The following is a 26,412-nucleotide window of genomic DNA, read 5'->3' as shown; positions in this document are numbered from 1 at the left end:
TACATTTTGGTTTAATTCATATGAACTGGTAGTATTCCAGACTCTGGCATTTTTATTAGTCTTTCCAAGAAGAATTATAGGACCAACAAGAAAGAGATAATATTAGCACTGACCATAAAATACATCAACTATTCGTATTAGGATTTCAGACACTTTTAGAAAATATTTTTTAATCCTCTTTACAAGAGTAAATGAGGCAGGCACTTGAATTCTATCAATTAAATGTTGACTTTATGAGTTCTATAAGTATAGTATAAACCCAAATGACTCATAGAGTGTCAGAACTGAACATACTAAGACTTTGATAAGGTTCTTTTGATCTCAGAATTGTGCTAAGTATTCAAGACTGGTACTCAAAAGGAGTCAGCTGAGGTGGCAGGGGACAGGGTTTAGATAGACATATACTAGTCCAACTTAGGCTCAGTAGACTCTTGCTGGCCTGTGGATCCCTTCCTGTGCTGAAAGCTGTCTTGTGTAAGAAGAGCACTACTTGGAATGAGACTCTTTAATACAGACTAAGTTATTAAAATTGACAGTTTTTATGATTTTAAATAAGGAAGAATTGTTTGGACTTATCTTAAATTCTAGCACTTAAGACATTGACACGAAAGGAAAAATCCTCTTTTTATCTTAGGAACATTGTCAGAAATAAGACACAGACTTATCAAAATATAAATCTTCACAATGGTATTTTTAATGATTTTAAGTGTTTTCATAGACTTGAAAGATAGTACCATACGATTCTGGGTTATTTTCTCTCATAAACTGCTATACTTTTATTTGCATTCTACAATTGGTTTAAGGAAAGTTTTAAAATGTTATTTTTTTACTAAGCAGTATTTAAGAAAAATCCCTACTTTCATTACACACAAAAACAAAAGCATGAAATTAAAACTGAAGCAAAAATCATGTTTTCATATGAAGCAATTCCAAAGTAATTATCTCCTCATTATTCACGAAATGCATACTTACTTTAAAGTTTAAGAAAAAATAACAAATCCATGTAAAAAAGCACAAAAATGTTTAAGTGATAGTATAAAAGAAATTGATAAAGGACTTCTCAATTTTGCTTTTGTTTACTTAGCTGTTGTAACATAGGGTGTCGGATTCTATTTCTCACATTTTCATTTTTCTAATTTAGAAAGCTGTGTGTGCATGTCGGATGTTTTTCTGGAGCATTGTTTGAAACTTATTTTGTATTTTTTTAAAAAGAATAATAAAAAAAAATCAACAAAAAAAAAATAAATAAAAATAAAAATTGTACATTAATCCTCATATATCATGATATATCTTTGATGATGGCAATGATATATGTATTATTTATTCATTTTTGAAGCTTTAAAATTTGAAAACAATAAAAAGATAAAAGGCTAAATGTAATAAATTACTTTAAGCAATATACAAAAAATAAAATCGATGTTCTGAAAATTGAATACAGAAATTAGAGGGAATGAATTCTTTAAAGAGGTTACTCTGATGGGTCTGGATAGTTCTATAATTTTATATTTTTCAATACTATATCTACTAGCCACACATGGATATTAGATTTTAAATTAATTAATATTAAATAAAATGCACAATTAGTTTCTAATTTCAGATGCTAATTGGATACCTGAGACTGGTGGATACTCTATTGGATAATGCCAGCAATTCTCATTATCACAGATAGTTCTACTGGACAGTGCTGATCAGCTGATGTAGGGCAACAGAAACAGTTGTGAGGCAAAGAACAGTTTATCCATTAAACCATATGTCATTTCATAACATTTGAGCGTATCCATGAGGTTCTTAATTTTTAACCTGTTACTATATTTTTTTAATTACTAATGATTTTATCTACAAAATTAAGGTTCATTCAATACAAGGTTGGTTTAATGGCATTTAGTGCAGTTTTTTACTAATTGATAACTACATGATCATCCAAGGATTAATGCAGTCACAGATTAAATTATCTCAAAAACTATAGCCTGTCCTTTCTATGAATGTCTCATTTGTCATGTTTAAATTTCTTAGGACAGAAATAGGTCACATTCCTATTTATTCTTCAACTAGAAGCCTAGTGCATGAAATTCTTGCATGGGTAGGGTCCCTAGCTGCTGCTGGCTGCTGGCCAGGGCCTCAGTAGCCTGGCTGCTAGATGCCAGCCAGGGCCTCTCTTAGTTCCGCACTGCCCCCTGGTGGTCAGCACACATCATAGCGAGCGATTGAACTCCCAGTTGGTCAAACTCCTGAGGGGACACTTTGCCTATTAGGCTTTTATATAAAGAGATGTGTTTAACAATACCAAATCTTTTAGGAATATTTTTGTCTTGAAAAATCAGCAATTTTTTTACACCGATTTTAGTTTTCTTCTGAATTTAGATCCCGTGATGGTCTTAAAATTCTCAGTTGACTTTTAATATTCTTTTTTCATCCTAAAGAGAGAGCCTGAACCCCCCTAAAACAATACTTTAATAGACAGTTTGTGGAGACCATTACTCTAGCCTAAAGTGAATACACACCTTGAAAATGGTTTGATCATTTCTTTTCCAGCTTTAAATTGGTAGATTCTCAGCCTTACACTTTGGGCAATATATTGACATGTAAATTTAAGAATAACAAACATCAAGGTAGCTCAACTATTCAGTTGATACTTAACATTGATCCTAATGAGCAAATTAGTTTTGCATTGTTCTACAGAGGTTAATAAAATAGTTTTTCAGTAAAACTTCTTAAGGAAGTAAATTTAATATAGATCTTCAGTAAAAAAATCAAAATATTTATTTGCCTTTATTGAATCTAGGTGTTTAGAGAAGGGCCTTCTTTTTTAAAAATTTTACTTTCTCATTCTGTTAGTTTCAGGTAGCACCTCAGTTGCCTATGAGTGAAAGAGAAGCAAGGCAATATAATTTTGCTTGGGCATCACTTCTAATGGCTTAAAACTTTAGTGAAATAATTTTATCTCACAAAAATGTGTTTTTGTTTTCAAGAGGAACATAATTTTCCTTTTTCTTCAGTGTTTCTCTGGAGTAACTTTTATTCATGTTTCCTTATTAATAAATCCAGTAAATATTTTATATAAAGTATGATTGAAACAGGCTATGACAAATTGATAATTACACTTGCATTGTAAAATATAGTATTTCAAACCCATATACTGGAGGCTACAGAGGCTAACTGTATTTTCATAAGATTAATGGCTCAAGTATAAGAGGTAGTTTTAGCATCCTCTGGAATCAAACACGAAGTGGCAGCCAAGTATATGTCATGATGACGGTTAAGCTGCTTATTGAATATTTTGTAAGGTTAAAAGCTCTCTGCCTTTGCATTATGCTACATTATTTAGAATGTCTATTGATTTTTAGAAGTTAGGTTGCTAGCATGAAGAAGGCAAGGCCATGTTGCAATGATTTCTATAAACTGACCCACTTCTCATTTATTTCTACCAAGCTGCACATAATTCTCACACTTGAAGGTCATAAAAGTTTTTCTAAAATATCTTAAGATGTTCAAACTGTAGCTTAGTTAATGCCAGTTTTCCCCACTTGCAGATAAACTGATCATAAGACTATCACATTAACCCAGTGACATTTATATCTTATCATATGTTATATTGAATGCACTCTATAAGAGCTCACTATTACAACATGTAGATGAATTTTGGATGTGAGGTTTATTAGTTTATATAATGTTAGCACTTACTTTTTTAGAAGTAAATCTTCTGTTACATTTGTTTTTACTCTGTTCATTAATTTACTGTACCTATAACCTGTGAGTCTAGTGCTAACCTGTAACCTGTTAACCTTGGCTCATTCAAAATGTCAAATGGATTTCTGGAGCTACTCTAAGGTTCCAAATGATCTCTTCAGTGATAAGTGACTTTCACTTTTTTCTAATGCATAATCAGAGGATTCCCACAAGATCAGGGGTGTATTGGACATGTGTACAGAGGACGAATGCACTGCTCCATATTTTTTAATAAAATATTCCAGACTAGTGATTAATAGTGTGATTTTGGTGTCCGGAGAAACTCTGAATTGAAAGAAAAAAATATTGTATCTTCTTTCTCATAAGGACGCACCTGATTTTTAATTATTTCCATTGTAATCTTCATATGTGGGGAAAATATTTCTTTCAATTATCTTAAGATATACAAATGATTATTTAATATTTATATTCTCTGGTAGGCTGTAATCTTTCTAAAAATCTGAAGAGATCTAGTAATTAATGGTATTTCTTTTGAATAACACATTACTATGTTGGTTGTTCTATAGTTAAAAGCATAGCCTCAACCAAAATGTCTGCAAAATTCTAATTTCAACAAATTCTCTTGTCACTTCATTGTTTAAAAGATATTGAAGCAAATTATTCTTTTATTGATCTTGAATTGCTAGGTAGATGTCGCTATATAACTTTATAACTATCTGTATTCATATTTAGACTTTCAGCATTTCTTGGTATCAATTTAAATGGCCACAACATCACTGTGCCATGTTGAATATGTGCATATGCATATTAACATTATTTATACTATTGTACATTATTTTTCTATTTATACCTTACTTATTCTAGAAACTATAGTTAAAATAACAAAAATTATACAATAATATAGAAAGATAGAAACAAGAATAACTTAAGAAAGGCTGGACTGGAAAAAATTAGAACAAAAGTAGAGCAGGATCAGAAAAGAAATAAAGCTCCTTAAATAGTTTTTATCCTTCTGCTTCAATTTTTACTTCAGGAAGTAAAAGGGAAAAGAAACGTAATCAGTTACAGTTTATTCTGCAGACTCACTCATGGGTAGTAGTTGGGATGAGGAGGGCCTCAGGGGTAAGCCTAGACGCTGTGTTCACTCCATAGCCTGAAAGAGTCAAGGCAGAGGCAAAGGTCACTCAGGAGTCAGAACATCCTCAGAATATATTCCAATCAGTGACTTCTGTGACTAGATAATTCATAACAGAAAATGAACCACAGTGAGGAAATTCTCAAAAAAACATGTTGGGAGTAGAAATAGAGAAAAGTTGATTGATGAATAAATGTTTTTTCTCCTGCACTACTTCACATTCAGGTTAACACATGAACACCTATAATTCAGGGAAGTCAGTCTCACAGCTCTTGATATATATTCCTTTTCACGATCAACACTGATGCCTTTGAAATATGTATTTTAGTAATTAAATAATTTGCATTCTGAAGGAAACAATTTCAATTAATTGTTTTATTAATCAAAGACTTAAAAAAAACCTGTTTTGCAGCTTCTTAAGTGGTTTGAATACTTAAGGAAAGGAATGTGGTGTCTGCTTTGGGCAGCAAAAGATGATGAATATAAATCAAATCATAATGTGATATGACTTATTCTGCTTAAACGATTTTTACAAAAACCTTGCTCTGGGTTAAAAAAAATAGTAGCAAGGTACGTTCTGTGTGACCTGAACACACATCCAAGTGAGCACACGCAGCCTGAGTGCATCATAAACGTGTAAAGATCAGTTCATTCCCTCAACAGGCATTTATTGAACATGAAGTAGGTACCAAGCATGATGCAAACTATACTTTCAAAAGTCCACTTTTGGGACATTCCAGTGTAATCCACACTAATAAAAGAGAAAGATGTAAATTGACCATACCTTTGTGACACCCACCAGCCAATCAGGAGTGGGTATGCAAATTAACCCAACAAAGCCAGTGGGTTAATCTGCATACACGAGTGGCCAGGGGCAGGGCAGGATGCTTGCGTCATTGCCATGGCAACGACGCAGGCATTCCGCACCTCCCCAGCCACTCTGGGCCTCTGGGTGGCATGGGAAGGCGGAAAGGCGGCTCCAACAGGAGTGAAGGTGGTGCTGACAGCCAGGGGAAGGAAGACCCATTCTTGCATGTATCTTCTTTCATCGGGCCTCTAGTGGAGGATATAAACAAAGGAATGATCTACAGGAAGCAAGGCACAAAGTCCTGTGACAAGTACTGTCATCAACCCCAGCTGAGGCGTTTTAACTCAGGAGGGGCAGGAAAACTTCACAGAGGACATAACTGTCACCTAAGACTTTAAAATAGCTACAGTTTGGAGACATGGATAAGAATTTCAGGCATAGGAAACAGAAGATGAGAATACACAGTAATGGCATATTTTCAGAAACATGGAAATGTGGGTAGTTCTTGCATGGTGAAGGGCGTGAAATAGAACTACAAAAATACAACTGGAGCACATCATAAAGTACCTTATATGTTAATAATGTGAATTTTTTTCATACTGGGAATGAGGAATCAATAGATGTTTTATTTTGTTTTGCTTTAATTTAACCATGCCAATGTTTTCTTATTTAAAAATATTTTTAAATCTAACAGTGAATATGAAAAAAAAATCAATTTAAGCAAGAAGTGGTTATCGTGATGTGAGTTACCAGTCTGTTACAGGAAATCGTGTATTTCAGAAACATTTCTGACATAGCTGATTGGATATTGAGGAAAAGGAAGACAAAAGTTTGGAGATAATATAAGTTATTGCAAAATTGTATAATTTATGTCAGTGAGGATTAATTAGAAAATGTATCTAACCCTGGTAGTTTGGCTCAGTGGATAGAGCGTTAGCCTGCAGACTGAAGAGGGTCCTGGGTTCGATTCCGGTCAAAGGCACATGCCTGGGTTGTAGGCTCGATCCCCAGTAGGTGACTTGCAGGAGGCAGCCGATCCATGATTCTCTCTCATCATGGATGTTTCTATCTCTCTCTCCCTCTTCCTTCCTCTCTGAAATCAATAAAAATATATTTAAAAAAAGAAAAAAAATGTATCTGGTAAAACTCAGGTAAAATCTGATAAATTCCAGAAATGACATATCAAATTTATGCCATCTACATGGAACAATATGTATCATTAATTCAAGTTATCTTTCTGGATAACATGTCCCATTATTTAGGGAGGCTCTCATAGGTGATGTATTCTAAAATGTGTGTGCGGAGGGCATTGTCAGGAGTATCCCCCTTCCTCTCCAACCTGGGCAAACACAGTGAACCAGACCTCCTGAAACTTGGATGATGCTAATGTGGAGGTCAGATCTTACCTCTAAGGCAGTATATGTATCAGATATTTCAGAGGTGGGAATGTTTAAAGCAAGTTTAAATTATATGTGTCCCATTATTTTGAATTTATTTTCAGAGTTTGGTTTGCCATTTTAGAAAGGCTTGAAATTAATCACTGACCAGAGAGAGTGTATCTTACTGTGCTTGACAGGAAAGATTCTAGATCTGGACTGCCGGGTTTGACGACTACATCCTCTGTTATTTATTAGCTGTGTGATTTAGAGCAACTGACTTGTACTCTTTGCTGCAGTGTCTTCACTGAGAAACACAAGGAATGGTTGCTAGCACTGCCATTAGTAGAGTACTGGAATGCAGTGTGGAATAAATAATTAAAGCAAACACTAATAGTGCCCCTAGCAAAGGTGAGGCCCTCGTCTGAGCATTTTGTATATATCATTAATTCCTTAGAAACCCCACAAATCATGTATCATTACTCTGTTTACAGATAAAAGAAAGGATGGTACAGAGAAGTTCTATGAATTGCTGAGTCAAGCAGTCAGCGTTTGGTAGACTCACTGTTTGAAATCAGTCAAGGTCCACTGCCTGTCTTACAACCACTTTCTTAATTTTCTTAATTTTTTTCATGGGCAATCTTACTTTGTGCTCATAGATGTAAAGTATTTAGAGCAGCATCTGGCACTGATTAAGTACCAGCAAGTCCTAGCTGCTGTTTCTACTACAATTTGATAATCTTGAGAGAATGAATATAGGAATCTGAAGTGCCTTATATACATGCAACACCTTATACACATATACACACCATCTTCTCATCAGTACAACATACTTTTTTAGAGAAATGCCTATCACAGCAGCTTGTGAGTGTAACATTCTCTGTTTTGTTCCATTTTTTATTTACCTGCTTTATTGTCTGTGTGGCTTAGTAGATTATGAAGTCTGTAAGAGAATAAAGTGTGTCTCTTTCTGTTACTGTTTTACACACACTGACAAGCAAAGAGCTGGGCACATCATAGGTATTCAGTAAATATTTATGATAAACAAAGGTGAGCTCAATAGAAATACAAAGAAAAGAATCATTTTTCCTCCTTACTCAGTTGTACAGCCTATCACAAAGGCATTGCAATGAGAAGAACATTTTGCATTATTTTTCTACTAGAAGCCCGGTGCACGAATTCTTGCACCAATGGGGTCCCTCGGCCTGGCCTATGTAATCAGGCCAAAACTGGCTATCTGACATCCCCCAAGGAGTCCCGAATTTCAAGAGGGCACAGGCCAGGCTGAGGGACCCCACCGGTGCACAATCGGGGCCGGGCAGGGACGCAGGAGGGTTGGCCAGCTGGGGAGGGACTGCAGGAGGGCTCCTGGGCATGTCTGGCCTGACTCACTCAGTCCTGATCTGCCAGACCCCAGAGGAAGTTAACCTACCAGTTGAAGTGTCTGTCCTCTGGTGGTCAGTGCACGTCATATGCTAAGTGATTGTCCAGTCATCTGGTCATTAGCATATTATGCTTTGATTGGTAGAACATATGACTGGACAACTGGACACTTAGCATATTAGGCTTTTATTATATAGGATTAGGCTTTTATTATATAGGATAACCATTAGCAAGCTTACAGCCAGATCCTCAGCTAAATAATGTGTGCATGAAGGAAATGTAAGCAGGGTTCTCAGGCCCATTTAGTGGTGCCATTGCCTTTCTCCCTGTATCTTCTACTGGCTTTGTCTCAAGAGTAGCGTAAGAAGCATAAAGAGCATAAGTATATTTCCTGTAGTTACAGCCAAGATGCAGGTCAGCTCCCGAGAACTAAAATACCTGCAAATAGAGGATATCCTAGTTTTAGTGGAAAGATACTTGAATCTAAGTATGAAGTTTTTCTTCCTCCAAAGAAAATAAAGATATTTATACTAGTGCATTGTGCAGACTAAGATGCCACCTGTTCATCCTGACTATGTTTATTCCTACTCCATGAGATAATACCACCAAATAATTTTCTCCCCATTATGTTCCCAGCAAAAATAAGCTAGAAGGGAGTACTGTTATCTCTATTTTACTATCTGAAACTAGACTGGCTTTCCAAGTTTTGGAACACAGACAGGCAATATAAAGGAACATGAAGAGAGAATAGAAAGAAGAGAGTGGAAAGCTATGATCTATTGGTGGAAGTGATTTTCTTATGTAGAGAACTTTGGAGAAATGAATGCAAAGACGATATCAAACTTTCTTAAATGTCAATCTTTTTTGGAAAGAGGTCATTTCTTGGTACTGATTTTCACTTAAAATGGCTTTGTTATCAGATTTATAGATAGTTTAGGATTGTATCCTCTTTAGATGATTGAAAGAGTTGGTATCATTTTTACCATAGATATTTTTATCACATACATATTTTTAAATTGGTACTGAGGGGATATTGTGTAAAAATGTTATGTGTTGGACCTAAGATAAATAGGCCTTGGTTTTAACCCCTCAAAATGTTCCTGTGCTTTATCTATAATGCAGAAATATGGTGTGATTTGTCAATGAAAATGGTGTCCTTACATGCATTACATTTCATTTACCAAAAATAGTTACTTGGTTTTGATTCAGTTCACCTTATCACGTTTTACCATACTGATGTAACATAGATATTGATATCCACATGAATATAGTGTAGAGGATTGTTCATTACCTCTGATAGCTGTGTGTTTATATTTTTAATCAGTAAAAAGATTGCTATTTTAATCATAGTCCTTAAATTATATTTAAAAATGGTCAGACTTTTTTAAAAATGCTACAGTTCACAGAAATTTAGGTTTAATAATGCAAATGAAAGCATATAGTGTCATTGATTTTAAAATATCTAAACTACAGGCATGCATGTTATATCATAAAATATTGAAAAATGTGAGTGAAAATTCTACCAAAATTTTGTATGTTTTGAACAGCAAGTTTCTTTATAGGCTTCTGCTGTTCTAACATTCAAATTAATGTTATTTAATTAAACACTCCCTTTTAAGATAGATAGGTAACATGTATTTATTTTGCCAACATAAAATAAAATACTTTTTGTGCTTTTATGAGCTTTTGCTTTGTGCATTATCCTTACTGGGTATAATTCTTTGCAAAAAAGTCCAGTCTCAATCTATATTGTAAAAATAATTTGAACCTATTTCTTGAAACAAATGATGTAATTATTTAAAATACTTCCGATATCTTCAAAGATAAATACCCGAAGCATAGAAATATCTATGGAAAAAGATCAGATTTTTTTTTAATCCTCACCTGAGGATATTTTCCATTGATTTTTAGAGAGAGTGGAAGAGAGGGAAAGACAGAGAGAAATATCGATGTGAGAGAAACACATTGATTGGTTACCTCCTGCACACACCTGATGAGGGCCGGGGGCGGGGAGGATCCTGCAACCAAGGCACATTCCCTTGACTGGAATGGAACCCTGGGCCCTTTGGTCCACAGGCCAAACCGGCTAGAGCAAGACCAAATTTTTTTAATTGCAAAAAGAAATAAGTTGTGATGAGAGACAGGAAGGGAATGAAATTTTATTATAATGGTTTTTGTACAACTACGCCCCACTTTACAAAATACATATCATCTTCAAAATGTGGAAATTATTTTAAAAAATCAAGTCTTAGTTTAGATATATTAGCAAAGCACACTTTTAAGAGAAAGTTTGTGTGTGTGCTTGTGTTTGCTCAGTGCTTTGTATCTCGCCAAAGGGGCACAAAATAGCTTTAGAAAATGCCTATAGTCTTTCTATGTCTATCCAAATCACAGATTCCAAATCCTAATCTAGAAAGAGTTTTTATATGGCTTGCATATGAAAGTATGTGTATATTTACATTGGCATGAAAGTGACACACCATCTTGATTGTGAAGATACTGTTGGGAGATATTTTCCTTGTCACACAGAGTGAGACAGCAAATATTTGTTGAATGAATGAATGGACAGTTTGTAAATAATCACCCTGCTTACGTTTTAGATCATAAAAATGATAATGTGGTCAGTTGTAAGTTAATTGTCTGAGACAGGTGGTGGCAAAAGCCTCATATACTAGTTTCTTAGGCAATGATAATGTCCTTCCATAAATTATTTTACTTTTAAGTACTAGGCCAGCGATAGAAGGAAACATCAACCAAGGTTACGTATACTAAAAGAATTTACTGGCAAACACCTTATGTTCTATATACCTCCTTACTTAAATCATTCTGTGATTTACAAATAATTTCTACATGGGGTAAATGGTTAAATATTTTTTATGAAGATGTATTTATCCATTCAGTAAGCACTTAGTAAATGCTTTCCTTCAGCAGTATGTTAAGTAGTGGGGCTATAGGTGTGTACACATGATAGCCATGGTCCCTGTGCCAGGGATGGTTTCTCTTGTGACAGAAACAAATAAAAAAACAAGTAAACACATAAATGAGCAAAATAAATTCATCTTATGATAAGTACTTTGAACAAAATTAGTGAAGACTGGGAATTTGGGAATTGAATGAATCTATAGTTACAGTTTTCAGGGGAAGCAATTTAGAGGAAACATTTAAGCTGAGATCTGTAAATTGCAAATTCAGCTTAAAAAGATACTTTCTCAGTTGGATAAGGTCTAGAATATCTCCAAAAGCAGGCCCCTGGGAGGGGAGAAGGAGAGAGCCTAGAATGCCTAGGATGCATACAATAACCAGAAAAGTTGGAAATGCTTGCACTCGATAGCTAATGCCCATTTACCAATGTAGAAACATTCCTATTCTGTACAGTAGTTAAGAAGCACCCTTATTTTTATATTGTTCAACCAATGTTTGGGATGTTAAAATAACTGCCCAATATAAAACAACAAAATAGAATTTTGATAATGCCCAAACAGAGTATAATTTTATATATTAAGTTATGACTATATATCTATTTTTTATTTGATTTCTTTATTTTATACATGTTTCCCAGGATAGTCCACTGGTCTTACAGTCTGACAGGAATGTAACAGTGAATGCAAGAAATCACATGGGGCAGTTAACTGGACAGCTGACAGTAGGTGAGTCTCTGGGGGTAAAATTGCTTCTACCATCTTACTCCATTTAAAACTCTTGTGGTTGTTGAAATTGGGAAAAGCAAAAGTATATTATTTCTCTAATATATAACTAGACATCCCAATACAGCCCAATAATCTTGCACATGATTTGTTTGTCATGAGGCTAGCTATGGTTTCCTCTGTTCGGTAGTTATTCCTCTTGTCAATGTGTTATTATGGGGCTGAATTATATATATTTTGCTGTTATTACTCTTGAATTATAAACTGCACAATTTTCTTACCAAATATCTCCCTAGTATGTGTTCAATTATAGTAAATAGGCTTGAACAAACATGTAAGATATAACATTATGTGGTCTATGTATCCTTTATTTTAGGCAAATAATTTACCAATAAATATTATTATCAACTTATATAAATTAAAAGTGACATAATAGTTGAATATAATAAATCTAACATTTATGAATTACTTATAAATTTGATATTGAATCATCTAAACTTTAAGACTAATAGGCTTTAGAAGTAATAAATACCTATTTTATCATATTGTCAAAATTTTAATTTAGAGGTTCATAATACATGGCATTATTATTTGAGTCAATTTGTGTAAGAAGAAAGGCAAATTAAAAGTTAGTCATAGTTATGTAAGATAATACAAAGATTTAATTTATGTGTAATTGTTAAAATATTTTTTTAGAATATAACAATTTTCTGTGGGAAAATTGCCTACCACTTATTGATTTTTTTCTGTGTGTTATGTGTGTATGTATGAAAGTATATTACAAACGATAACTTACAATTTTGAGGACTGAGTTATTCTTTATGATGATAAGTACAGCATCATTTTAATGCACATGTATGTTTCTAATATTTCTAATTAAACTACACCAAATTATATCATTTAAAATGTGAGATTTATAGACATGAGTTTTATTCCTTCCAGTTCCTTTATAGGTATTGAAATACTTCTTGGTACGCTATTCATTTTATGAAACCAAAAGTGGAACTTATATCTTAACATATATTTCTAAAATATATAATTTCATTTTATTTATAATAATTAAATTTTATTTTACATATCTTTAAAGTGTAAGAGTTGGTCAGTATGTATCTATTAATTACTATAACTGGTTAGTATTTTGTGATCCATAGAAATATATCAATTAGGAAGTGGGGTCATATGTAAATGTGTTCAAAATTAGAGAAAAGAAATATGTCTATGGATACAGAACTAGTCCAGAAGCACCAGGCACTAGTGTAAATGACCTGCCAACTCATTATTGTTACAATGTTGGAACTGCAGAAACAGGCGTAAGCTGGCAGATTTTTCATATCATAATTTTCTTAATGTTGAGAACACTTTAGATAGATGAAACTTTTTTTTATATCCTGGTCTTGATTTAAAAAAGAAAAGGTCCTTAGTGGAAATACCTAAATGTATATTAAACACAAAAATACATATACAAGTGTCCACTGTAATACAATAGCTATATACCAGTAACTATTGTTAGTAGAGCTGAACAGCTGTTTGATTATATGGAGTAATCAAGTGCCATTTGCATTTTGCTGTATGCTTTCCTGCTGGAAATATAAAGAAAGATAGTATAATGATTGTATTTTTAACCATTGTCTCCAACTGATTTTAATACAGTATCAGTTTTGTCAGTTGAGAAGAAAAGAGAAGAATGAAAAGACAGAGAGAACAGGTGGGTGGAGGGAGAAAGGGTATGCTTCGTTTTAAATGAAGCAAATCAATAAGTTAATGATGTAGCAGCTTGTATCTGTGGATGGAAATATACTCAATCCATTGAGGTTTAAACTAAAAACTGTTTAATACAAAATTCTATATATGATTGGTCAGCAAAGCAAATATCCATTTGTCTTGTATCCTGCCCTTCTAATTTTTTCATACAAGCCTACCTTCCTGCTGATTACATTTGCAAGGGATATGTGTAATGAAAGGAAGACCTGAACAGACCTGCTGTGTTCATTCTAATCCAGACTCTTTCTGAGACTATGAAACCAGATCATTTCTAATTTAATACATGAAAAGAAAACATTTTATACTTATGACAGCTCAGACATATTCAAAATTAAATAAATCGACATTTTTAGATTTGGGGTTTAAAAAAAATCAATTGAAAAATATTTTGTGTGCTTATAAAAATACTAGAGGCCCGATGCATGAAATTCATGCACTCAGGGGGGTAGGGTCCCTCAGCCCGGCCTGTGCCCTCTCACAGTCCAGGGCTCTCACAGTTGGAGACCCCTCACTCCTTACCGCTCACCTGCGACAGAGGCAGGAGAGGCCCCCGCCGCTGCACTCGCCAGAACTGACCAGATGGTCAGTGCATGTCATAGCGACCGGTAGTTCCACTGGTCATTCTGCCGTTAAGTCAATTTGCATATTAGGGTTTTATTATATAGGATAGATTTTGTGTTAAATTTATGTTAATAATAGAATACTACCCCTACCCCCATGACGTGTAAGATTCCAGTTTTTAATAGGAGGAGATGAGTGAATTCAAGATTTCTTTACAGAATTTATTTTTCTTAGAATAAAGCTGAAAGGACTAAGGTTGTTTTTAAGAAGTGATTAAAGAACATACAAGATCCTAAGAGGTCAGATTCCTTCAAGAAAAAGCAAGAACTTTTAAACATGTGCCAGAGTCATTAACCAGGTCAAAATTTCTACTTTTCAATTATAAATGTCTATATTAGCAAGGCGGTCCTTTTTTATATGTGACATAAAGGGTGTGTGATTTTAGATGTTATATGTTCATATAACATATGTTGATAGCATAATAGTTTCTATTTTTCAGGACATTCTCATCAAATAACATGGATAAAATGTGAAGTATGCATTTTTGTGAAACATATCACATTTTCTTAGGAAACTGCTATAATGTGATGAACAGAATAAAAAATCATTTTTAGGGCAGTGCATGTGTAATATTATGTAGTTTTGATATAGACTTTGTTCATAAAACTGGTCATTAATTCTGTAGTAATTGGATTTGCTAAAAATATAATTACCTTTCCAATAATATCATGGAGATAATTATATTTTATTTCCCAATAACATTACATTGATCTATAATAGAAAAGACAAACTATTGTAAGTAGTTTAAAAATATAAATGTTAATTTCACCAAATTAATTGCTCTTCAATATTTCTTCGCCAACTTGAATAAGGTATTAAATTATATGTTGCTTATTCTTACATTGCATTATAAAGTATTATTTAATTTTGATAAAGCAATAGCTAAAAAGTAATAAGATTTTTTCTTTTTTTACTTTCGTATGTCTTGTTATCAGTCAATAGCAGGAAAATAAAAATAAAAGGAGAATAAACTGAAAATTGAACATGGAATAATATTAATGAGAAAAGATAGTTTTGGTTTTAATTATTTTTGTTTAGTAGCATCCTTACTTTAAATTTCAGTCACAAACAATGTTGATTTAAAAACCCAGAATGATTGCTATGCGATCCTGTGTTGTAAAAATAATAAACTCCATGCTGCCACATCTATATCATTATCCCAGTAAAACATTAAGACTAATTGGGTATTAAATAATTAGAATGTAATTGTTCTGAAATTTTTCTTTTAAACTGTGCTTAAGTCACAATCTTATGCTTCAAATGGGAACTTGTATTTCATCATAATTCTTCTTATTTAATGCTCAATGAATTTGGGAAAATTAATTAACTCCTAGAATTGCTAGCTGTTATTGTCAGAATCATTTACTCATCATTGATATTGTCGTTTTCATTTTTCAAGAATCAGGGCATATCAAATTATATAAAAACCTCAATTACAATCTACAATTCCTCATTTTTCTTTCTTTAAATTTTTTAATCATCACCAGAGTGTATGTTTTTATTGATTTTAGAGAAAGAGGGGGAGCAAGAGAGGGAAAGGGGGGGAGAAAAAGAGACAGAGGGGGAGAGTATCATCAACGTGAGAGAATAACATGGCTTGGTTGCCTTCCATATGCACCCAACAGGCAACCTTTGGAGACAATGCTCCAACCTACTGAGCAACACTGGCCAGGGTTTTTTGTTTGTTTTTTTCAATTTTGTTTGTTTGTTTTTTGTCTATCTTTATTCACTATTTCTTCAAGGCTTTAAACTTCTTCAAAGTGATTCTTAAATACATCTAACTATATAGCAGTAAGTAAAAATGCCATGGGCAAGAAATTAAACACATTGACATTTACATTCAGTACCAGTTTTCTTTAAATATTTCACATTGTCAGGCTTAATCACCACACAATACTGCAAACAAGTGCAGAGGGCTCTGCAGGAAAACGGTCTCAGGTTTCTTCGGAGTCTGAGGAGCTTGCTTGTCTTCATTGCCCTGGGGATTTCTGAGGGAGGGACTCAGGGAGTTGGGACGATGAATGAGCAGCAGATGGGCCAGCACAGACGTGGCTGCACTGGCCCTTTGCCGTTTCCAGGGTCTGTCAATCCACTTCACACTTAAACATCAAATGTGTTTTATTTATGATTGGAGAAGATGTGCTTGATAAGAAAAAAATTACACTTCTAGAGTTGTGTAAGGAAAATATTTTTCTTTGATTTGTTTACTTCTCACTTTGAGTCAATACACACAAATAATACAGTTCATAGGATGAAACAAACATTTAGAAAATAAGTAAGTTTATAAGGAGATAAAAATGTATAAATACATAAAAATACATTAAAATTTGTACAGTTTACTTATATATAAGCTATTTGTATCCCTATAGAGTAATTAATTAAACTACATTGACCTTCCTGGTAGTAGAGTTACAAGGGAATTGTAACAAATGATGTGTTACCACTACATTTAAGGGGAAAAAAAACATATGAGCTTCTTATGGGAAACCAAAATTACACTGAATAAAATGTATACATCCTATATAATAAAAACCTAATATGCTAAGTGTCCAGTTGACCAGTTGGCCATTCAACCAATCAAAGTGTAATATGCTAATGATACGCTAAGGCCGCTCAACCGCTCGCTATGACATGCACTGACCACCAGGGGACAGACACTCCAACCAGTAGGTTAGCTTGTTGCTGGGGTGTGGCAAATCAAGACTGAGCAAGATGGGCCAGACATGCCCTGGAGCCCTCCCGCAGTCCCTGCCTGGCTGGCCAACCTCCCGCATCCCTCCCCAGCCCCAATTGTGCACCAGTGGGGTCCCTCAGCCTGGCCTGTGCCCTCTCGCAATTTGGGACCCCTTGGGGGATGTTGGAGAGCCAGTTTCGGACCAATCCTGTAGGCCAGGCTGAGGGACCCCACTGGTGCACAAATTCATGCACTGGGCCTCTAGTTGATTAATAAAAAGAAAACTGGGTGATACAGTGTATACTGCTTTTAGCAACTCTACATCAAAGAAGCATTGGGCCTGCTAACATTTTGTCATAGTGCTTCAAAGAATGCAGAGAACAAGGCAACAAATTGCAGTTAGATAAAAATAATTGTGGGTGGCAAAAATATAATATGTTTGCTGGTTCAACTTAATTCAAGCATAAAGATCTAGACCTACTTGCAAGAGATGATGTGTGTGACCATTGTTTAAGTGATATATACCTTCATCTGGACTTGTCATTGATCAGATGAGGAAAGAGCCCAAAAATCTTAGTGACTGTGACTGTAGCTGGATCTTTTCATTTTAGAAATCAAGTAACCTGATGATAAAATCATGCACTTGAGTAAAAACTGGAGACCCTATGTCTTTTAATTGTCAATGGCTCTCTGCCCACCTCACTACAGCCCCCAAAAGCCAAGATAGACAGATACACTCACACACACACACACACACACACACACACACACACACACATGCACTCACACACACACGCACACACACGCGCACACACACACACACACACACACACACACACACACACACCACAGTTGTCCCCATAGAAGGAAAGCAAAGCCAGCACAACTTTAAAGAGACAGCAGGGTTGATGGAGACATCAGCATTTTATTCTGTTCAATATGCTCCAAGATAATTTGCTTAGGAGCTTTTAAAAAAAAATTACCAGCCAACTATCATGACAAAATAAAACCTCTGTAAAGCAAGAAGTGCATAAAATCACATAGATTTAAGGATTAATCACATCATTAGTCACAAAATTTTAATAGTGACTATGTTATAATTAAGAATTTAATATACATTGATGCTTATTGGATTGTTTAAACCACTGAGCATTTTTCAATGTTCCACAAATGTAAGTTAATTCTATGTCCTAAGATTTTACAAGATTAGATACAAAACATGTGCTAAAGAGGCACTTTGATTAGGACTAATTATTAAGAATTATTCTAGAAAACCAAAAAATCAGAGCATAAGTTCAATGAAAAATCTTTTTAAAATACAGGCATATATAAGTTTTAAATAATAATAATAGTATAGGGAAAAAATAGTATGAGGACTTGTCTAATATGGTTTATGTATCAAAACAATATAAAGGAATATGTTCACCTAGAAATCATCATTTCCTGGGAAACTAGTTTTTGGAAGGTATTACATTTTTTTTCTTTATTGATGAAGGTATTACATATGTGTCCTTATCCCCCCATTCTCCCCCACCCCCTACTCATGCCCTCACCTTCCTTGGTGTCTGTGTCCATTGGTTAGGCTTATACGCATGTATACAAGTCCTTTGGTTGATCTCTCACAGGATGGATGAAAAAATCAACAACTTATGGAAGGTATTACATTTTAATAATTAATAGCACTGGGCCTAGAACAGCTAAATCCCAGATCTGTCACTTCCCAGTTCTGTGACGTTATGCAAGTCACACTGGACATCATCTCCAGTATTCATATCATAAAGTAGATGTGAGGATTAAATAAACAGATATATGTGAAATTTGGGGAATACTTCCTGAAGCATTATGTGTATGTTAGTAATTGTAATTTTTGTTAGATCTCCATGTAAATAATTCTGTACACTTGACCAAGTCTCTAGATTTTACTTTGCTCATCTATGAAATGAATATTATGCTACACTGCCTCCATGTTTCTCTCCTGTTCCACATCTAAAAGTGAAAAACTATTTTTTGCCTTTAGGGAAGGAAATTAGTTGATGAATAATTTCATCCATTAAATCCCCACTGTATAGTAGTCCTGACAAAATGACACCCTATTTGAGTATTTGAAATCTTAGCCCCAAATTAGAAGTATTTTAGATTTAGAATGAGAATGTGAATAGACACAACTAAATCAACATCATTATGTTTTTATACTTTCATCAAATTTTATAATGAAATTTAATACACAAATTAATTCAACAAGCCACATCAGCTTATTTTTGTAAATACTAAACATCAGCATGTTTTGTCCTGAAATAAATGGAGAAAAATGTAGATGAGGAGTTTATAATAAATATTTAAAGACCCCTAAAGTGACATGTAATCTTGCATTGAAGCAATTACTACTGTGAACACCTGGGAATTGCTTAATTGACTGCAGATGGTGTAGAACATAAAAAAAGTAGAAGGTTACAGATTATTCTTATGTACCAAATTTATGTTTTTTTCATTGACTCATTTTTTTAACTTAGAGAATGCTGTAGTAGTCTGGGACAACTTAATAAGAATGAATATTTTATGTAAAATAGGCTGCAAATCATGGAGAATAGATCAACAAAAACACTTAGGTTTAATGTTACACATACCGGTTAAATGATTAAATACATCGTTGATTTTTAAGGGTTCATTGTTAATATCAATCAATTCATATTAATTAAACTACTATTAACTAGTTTACTAATTCATCAGTTTGAGAAAGTAGTACATTGAAGCAGATTCCTATGATTTTAGGACAAAGATTGCATTTTTAGACATTAGGACCCTCAGGTATAATGAAAATTACAGTATCTAAAGAAAATGCAATAATGTGCATGTTTTAAAAAATCATATCACATGAGATTTTTATGTCATTGTCTTAACATCCTGAGTCATTACATTGCCTTTTTGGTGTTAGTTGCAGATTGTTATTCAATAAAGACAAAACAAATGCTTTGTCTCAAATATTTAATTAAATTCTCAAATATGTGGAGAGTTAGGCATGCAGGACGAAGGAATGCTGAGGATTTCTTCCTGGAGGACCTAGACCGAATTCTGAAGTAGATGGTTTGGCTCAGTCATTTCTAGCCTTGCCTGCTTCTGTCCTCCTGCTCTTATCAAGTACCTGCCCTAGTCTGGGATCCATCATTGTAGTTCTTAGAGGCCAGTTCCACTGCACAGTGCTCTGTTTTATGGTCCTAAAGACCATCCCTGCAAGGTGTTGGCCTCTCCTTGTCAAGACCATGGGTAGCTAATCTGCTAAAATTGTCAGGGATCCTAATGCTTTGACTGATAGGGAACGTCATGGAATATCCTCCTTTTCAAGCAAAATATATGTTTCAAAATATGGTAATAATGCCTTTAGTTGTCAAAGAAATAAACCTAGGCTTGAGTATTTAGGAATGAGCATGTGGAATATAATGAAAAATGGTGGTTCTATTAGGTCGTATTATAAAGGGGCCAAACTCACCATCTTCGCATTACCTAGGCCAGTCCATCTCTTTATGTGGTGATAAAAGGAAGTAATATTGTTCTTTTCAATAAATGTAATGCAAGAATTGGGTACATATTTATAACATAATACTAAGGAAAGCACTAAAGAGCTGAATCACTATTTTGTTAATTATGTGATTACATTAAATAATTTAAAATGTGCCACAACTATAGCTGTGTTTAAATTTTAATGGTAAGAAGATTGTAATGAAATAAAAATGATATATTACAGAGCTTACTACAGGATAAGAGTAAAACAAAGTAAGCAAAATACAAGAGTGGTTATTTACTTCATATTTTAGATGTTTAGTGGGCACCATAACTGTATGACTTATCTGAAATTAATGAGTCTATAGTTTATACACTGATCCAAACTTTGTTTTTAATGAGGCTCCATTTGTGGGACTTCATAATTGCAGGTGCTTTGAGTTTCATATATAATTGACTTATTGAACATGCAAATTTTTGTTGGCCTCAATAAGAAACGTGTCTTTGGAAATTTGCTTAATGGGGCATACTGTTCACAAATGTAAGGTTATGGGACTAATTATCTGAAAACATCTGTGGTAGGAAGCTAAATAAGACTTAGGGGTCCATGTGTACACGGAAGATTATTTATCTCAGTTTTAAGGCCTTGGATGAGGTTGCAGTGGAACCCAGACCACTAAGGAGCAATACTAATGGCCTGGCCATGGAATACAGGGAGATAAACTGTGGGGACCATTACTTATGATGGTCTATTAAGTGCATTAGCTTTTTTCTCAAATTTCACTTTGGAGTATGTGTCTATTCTTATGTGTAGTTTTGGAGAAGTTCCAAGTCAGATAATGTATACATCAGAAAAATAAGCACAGTGGGAATAGAAAATGGAGTATAGGAAAAGGGAAAAATGAACCAGAGCAATTCTTGTTTCCAAGTATTTGCTGGACCCCTGATAATATACTCCGTAAGAGTAGTACCACATCTCCTTAAGACTACCTTAAAATTGCTATCAGTCTCTTAAACTGAATTCTTTGGTTAAAGCGTTTAACCAGCTCTGAATTTACTTGCAACCTTTCCCCCCAATATTATACTTAGATATTTTGTCATATATTTGCCTAAAATCAAGAATATGAAACCTTATACTGCCCTCATACATAGATCCAATTGTGGCATGGCTAGTTTTCAATCTTCCAGCTGAGGTCCTGTGTCTGCTGCTTTCTTTTCTAAATGCTCACAAACACATCAGACCACTGCAATTTTCATAGTCCATCCTCCTCCAACCCCTCCAAGAAATTAATGCATGTTAATGCCTACTATTTAAAACCTATCTTTTCTCATGTCACAATATTTAGGGGAAAAATCTCTCATTTCTAATTTTGCATTGCTTTTGCCATTTTGTATTATTCTACAAAGATTACTGAAAGTAACTTACAGAACAGTCACGATACAAGTTATTTTGGGAGACTAGGGGGTATTGTGGCTCTAAAAAATAAGCTTCCCCATAGTCTTTCTTCCTGAGTCTTCAAGATTAGATCTCCTTTTTCCATCTCCTGTGGCCTCATTTTTCACTCAATTTTCACTTTTAAGTGAATCATTAAATGTATCAAAAAAAAGCCGTACTGGAGAATTGTGGGAAATAAAGCCTTCAATATTATATCTGGAAAATAAAGCCTTCAACGTCATACACTAAGACATTAATTATATGTATTTTTACATTAAAAGCTCTGAGAAATCATAAACTGTAGTCATTGCAATTACTAGAATAAAAGATACCGAGAACACCCAGTGCTGGACTGGTTGAATCTCATAAGCTGCTGCTGCTGGGGCCAAAATGCAACAGCCACTCTGACCAAATTTGCCTATTTCCTGTGAAGTTAACAGGGTCACACAGAGGCTTTCTTTTTGTTTGTTTGTTTGTTTGTTTGTTTGTTTGTTTTTGAATTTCATTGAAGCTAATCAGCTTCCCTTCAAAATACAGCTCCTGTTTCTGTTTTCTCACCCATAAGCAACTGATCATTTAGAAGAGCCCCTTTTTTTAATGCAACATTAAACAGATCACCCCTGCTTTTGAACAGTGAAAATAGAAATTAACTCTGGGATTCATTTGTTGATATCACATTGATAACAAAGGCGATGAATGCAAACAACGTAAAACTATTGAAAATTCAACCGACGCCACTGAATAGTTTATGGTTCTTAGGATTAAATAGTTTCAAAGAAAAGTGTGTTCAGAATCTAAACGGAAGAGGTGCTGCGAGGCTGGTTTCCTGTCAGACAGAAGGCACGAGGCCACTGTCTGAGCATGGAAAGTGATGAGCTCCTTCGTGCCTTTTCAAAATACACCAAGAATTTTCTTGTGTGTAGAAAATTTAACGGGTTAAGGAAAGTGTTAGTAGGGTCACAGTGTAAGTAACAAGAATAAACAGTTTTGAGAGTCTAATAAGTGTTTCAAAGCAAGAACGTCATGTGATATTAGAAATGATTTAATAATGATTATGATCTTAAATGGGTTTTTTGGCCTCCTTCCACTCTATCCTTTATCGGGCCTCTTTTCCCCCGGGTCATTTTATAATTTGTATAGCAAGATAATAAAAGCTCTTTCATGTCAGAACATCAATAGATCTGAATTTATTATTTTTTTCTTTCTGTGTAGCAGACACAGTTAGAGGAATGAAAATAAAGAAATATTATTTAGCATAACTGAGCTTTCACTTAGGGGTATATGTCAAAAAGCACAAAGCTATGTGACATACCAAATAGTGACCATGTGTTTTGGTGCAAAGCCATGGAAGGCATGCTTAGAAAATTTAAATTATGTTCCAGCTCCCTACTTCTGCATCCCCCTAGCTTCAGAGCTGGAGTTCTTTCCCCTGCACCTGCCACCTGGTTTATACCCATCAGATGCCCTAGTGATATCTTACCTGCTGACAAGGAGAATTCTGCAACTTACGGCATTATCACCAAAGTTCTCTTTTGTCCTTGGTATTTCTATCCCCTTATAAATATATTTCTAAATGCATTAAAGTAACAATCTACTTTACTCAATTTAAAAAGTATCTACTTTGTTAGAACAGGTAGTTTGTACAGGTTTCAACTTGAAAAGCTAGTATGGTCCATGTTGTATCATTTTCCATATAAGTCCAAAAACTGTGGACATTATTTGTTATGCAGAGTCACTTTAAAAGTTTGAGCTCAGAGTGACACCCTGGTATCAAAGATGTGCTTTGTGATGCAAATTAGAAATAAACTGATGAATGGGTGTAAGTAAAGTTATGTCTAGAGGATAAAGGATGAATTTAACACATCTTCCTTTGGGATTCCTGGAGAAGATGACCATCTGGGTGCAGGAAGTATATAGGAGGGTGCTTTTGAGATGTACACAGGTAAGAGAATGAAGAAGGTATGAAGACAGGACTGTGGAGAGGAAGGAAGTGACCCTTAATGCCCTGCAATGGAGGCCTCAGTTTGTCCTACTAGTAGGATCTCAGGGACTCAACTGCTGCTGGGAGTCCAGCATCAGTTCAAAGTGCCATAGGAAGCAGAAAAGCATCTGAGTGAAGAGCAAGGAATCTGGAGACAGGCTACAGGGATTTATTCCCATGCATCCGTTTACCAACTGTGTGATTTAGGCAAGTAAGTTCACCTTTCTGTGTCTGAGATTCCTAACTGTTAGGTGGGCATAATGATAATATTTGCCTTGTTATTTTGATCATTAAATAAGTTGATGTAAGTGACATTCTTGGCACATATTAAGCACTACAGGTGTGCTAGCTGCTAGTATTAGTAGTATGTCTTAATGAGAGAACCACCAGAAAAGATTTATTCAGACGTGCCATAATTTTTATTGGATGGTGATCACTCAAGGTAACATTTAATTCTAGCATCTAAAGGTTATTGAGTGCTATCGCTTGATTTATTGGCATGGGCAGGTGCTTTCACATGTCATGACATTCACAAGACTACTGCTGGGCGATAAGCACAATTAAATTACCCACAGCATCTGGCCCTTTAACCAGTCACTGACAGGACATTAAGGTTTTATATTTGTTCTCTCTCAGTTTTCTGACATTCCAACAGCTCATTAATTCTGATAACAATAAATTATTCTAGATGTGAATGTTTTATATGAACATAAAAATGAGTAGTGAATAATGCCTTATATTAATTGTACTACTTTACATTGTTATTTATTGAAAATATACATGGAAAAAGTGAACTCTAGGATATACATCTTTATTAAAGTTATCAGTTTCCCACAAAATTAACTGACAAATGTAAAACAATTCAAATGGAAATACTAATGGGTATTTTACAACTTGATAAAATATTTCCAAACAATATAATTTAATAAAAAGCCAAGAGAATTTTAATATGTGTAACGTCAACTATTACAGGCACAATAACTAATACAATTTGGGTCTAAAAAGATGAAAAGCAATAACTAGACCAGGATAGAAAACCAAGGAAGTTACCATGTATCTACAGTAACTCAACATAGGTTAAAAGTATCCTGTGAAGTCAATGGGGATGTAAGAAGGGGAATTACTAAACACAGAAGGTTGACTTAATTGTTCAACAGTTTAGTGACAGGAGTTAAATCTCTACAACTTTATACAATAAAACAAAAAATTGACCTTGGAGAACTGTAATGGTTTTATTTAAAATTTGAAACAAATATGAAAAAAATATATATTAGAAGAGCCATCTGATCTTGTGTGGAGAAGGTCTTCCAGAGTATACTGTGCATTAAAAGCTGCAGAAGAAAAAAATTAATTGATTTACATGTATGAAAGTTAAAATTCTTCTAAAAGTTAATACTCCCATAAACAAAACTGAATGCCAATATGTAAATATTAACAAAATTACCATCTTATTTGAGTTTGCTCTCTAAAGAAGGTTTCTATTTTCAGTTTATTTTTGTGTATGGTGTAAGTTGGTGGTCTATATTAGAGGAATCCATAGGCAGCAAAATCTCAGACATACGCCAAAGCAATATCTTCACCAATACAGCTCCTAGGGCAATGGAAACTAAAGAGAAAATAAACAAATGGGACTACATCATAATAAAAAGCTTCTGTACAGCAAAGGAAACCATCAATAAAACTACAAGAAAGCCCACTGCATGGGAGAACATATTTGCCAGTGTTAACACCAATAAGGGTTTAATCTCCAACATTTACAGGGAACTCACACACCTTAACAAAAGAAAGATAAAAACCCAATCAAAAAATGGGCAGCCAGAACCGGTTTGGCTCATTGGATGGAGCGTCGGCCTGCAGACTCAAGGGTCCCAGGTTCGATTCCGGTCAAGGGCATGTACCTTGGTTGCGGGCACATCCCCAGTGGGGGGCGTGCGGGAGGCGGCTGATCGATGTTTCTCTCTCTCTCATTGATGTTTCTGGCTCTCTATCCCTCTCCCTTCCTCTCTCTAGAAAATCAATAAAACATATTTTTTTTAAAAAAGATGTCAAAATACTATGTTAAAAAAAAATGGGCAATGGACCTAAATAGATACTGTTTGAAAGAGGACATAAGAAAGGCCAAGAGACATGAAAACATGCTCAAAGTCACTGATCTTCTGAGAGATGCAAATCAAAATGACAATGAGGTACCATCTCACACCTGTGAGAATGGCTATCATTGACAAATCAACAAATGACAAGTGATGGCAAGGATGTGGAGAAAAAGGAACCCTTGTGCACTGCTGGTGGGAATGCAGACTGGTGCAGCCACTGTGGAGAACAGTATGGAGTTTCCTCAAAAAAACTAAAAATGGAACTCCTATTTCACCCAGTGATCCCACTTCTAGGAATATATCCCAAGAAATTAGAAAC

The 26,412-nt window shown here is 34.6% G+C and overlaps 1 protein-coding gene across 1 annotated transcript in view; it reads left to right on the top strand.

The window, feature by feature from the left end:
• SGCZ (sarcoglycan, zeta) overlaps positions 1-26,412 on the top strand; it is a 141,483-nt gene that overhangs the window by 54,962 nt on the left and 60,109 nt on the right. The window contains exon 3 of the mRNA XM_014537932.1: positions 11,949-12,036. Within this exon, the coding sequence (XP_014393418.1) occupies positions 11,949-12,036 (88 nt within the window). The remainder of the gene's footprint in view (positions 1-11,948; positions 12,037-26,412) is intronic.

Source organism: Myotis brandtii, unplaced genomic scaffold (genome assembly GCF_000412655.1).
Source record: "Myotis brandtii unplaced genomic scaffold, ASM41265v1 scaffold185, whole genome shotgun sequence".
Lineage (NCBI taxonomy): Eukaryota > Metazoa > Chordata > Mammalia > Chiroptera > Vespertilionidae > Myotis > Myotis brandtii.
This window is presented reverse-complemented; position numbering and strand designations above follow the sequence as displayed.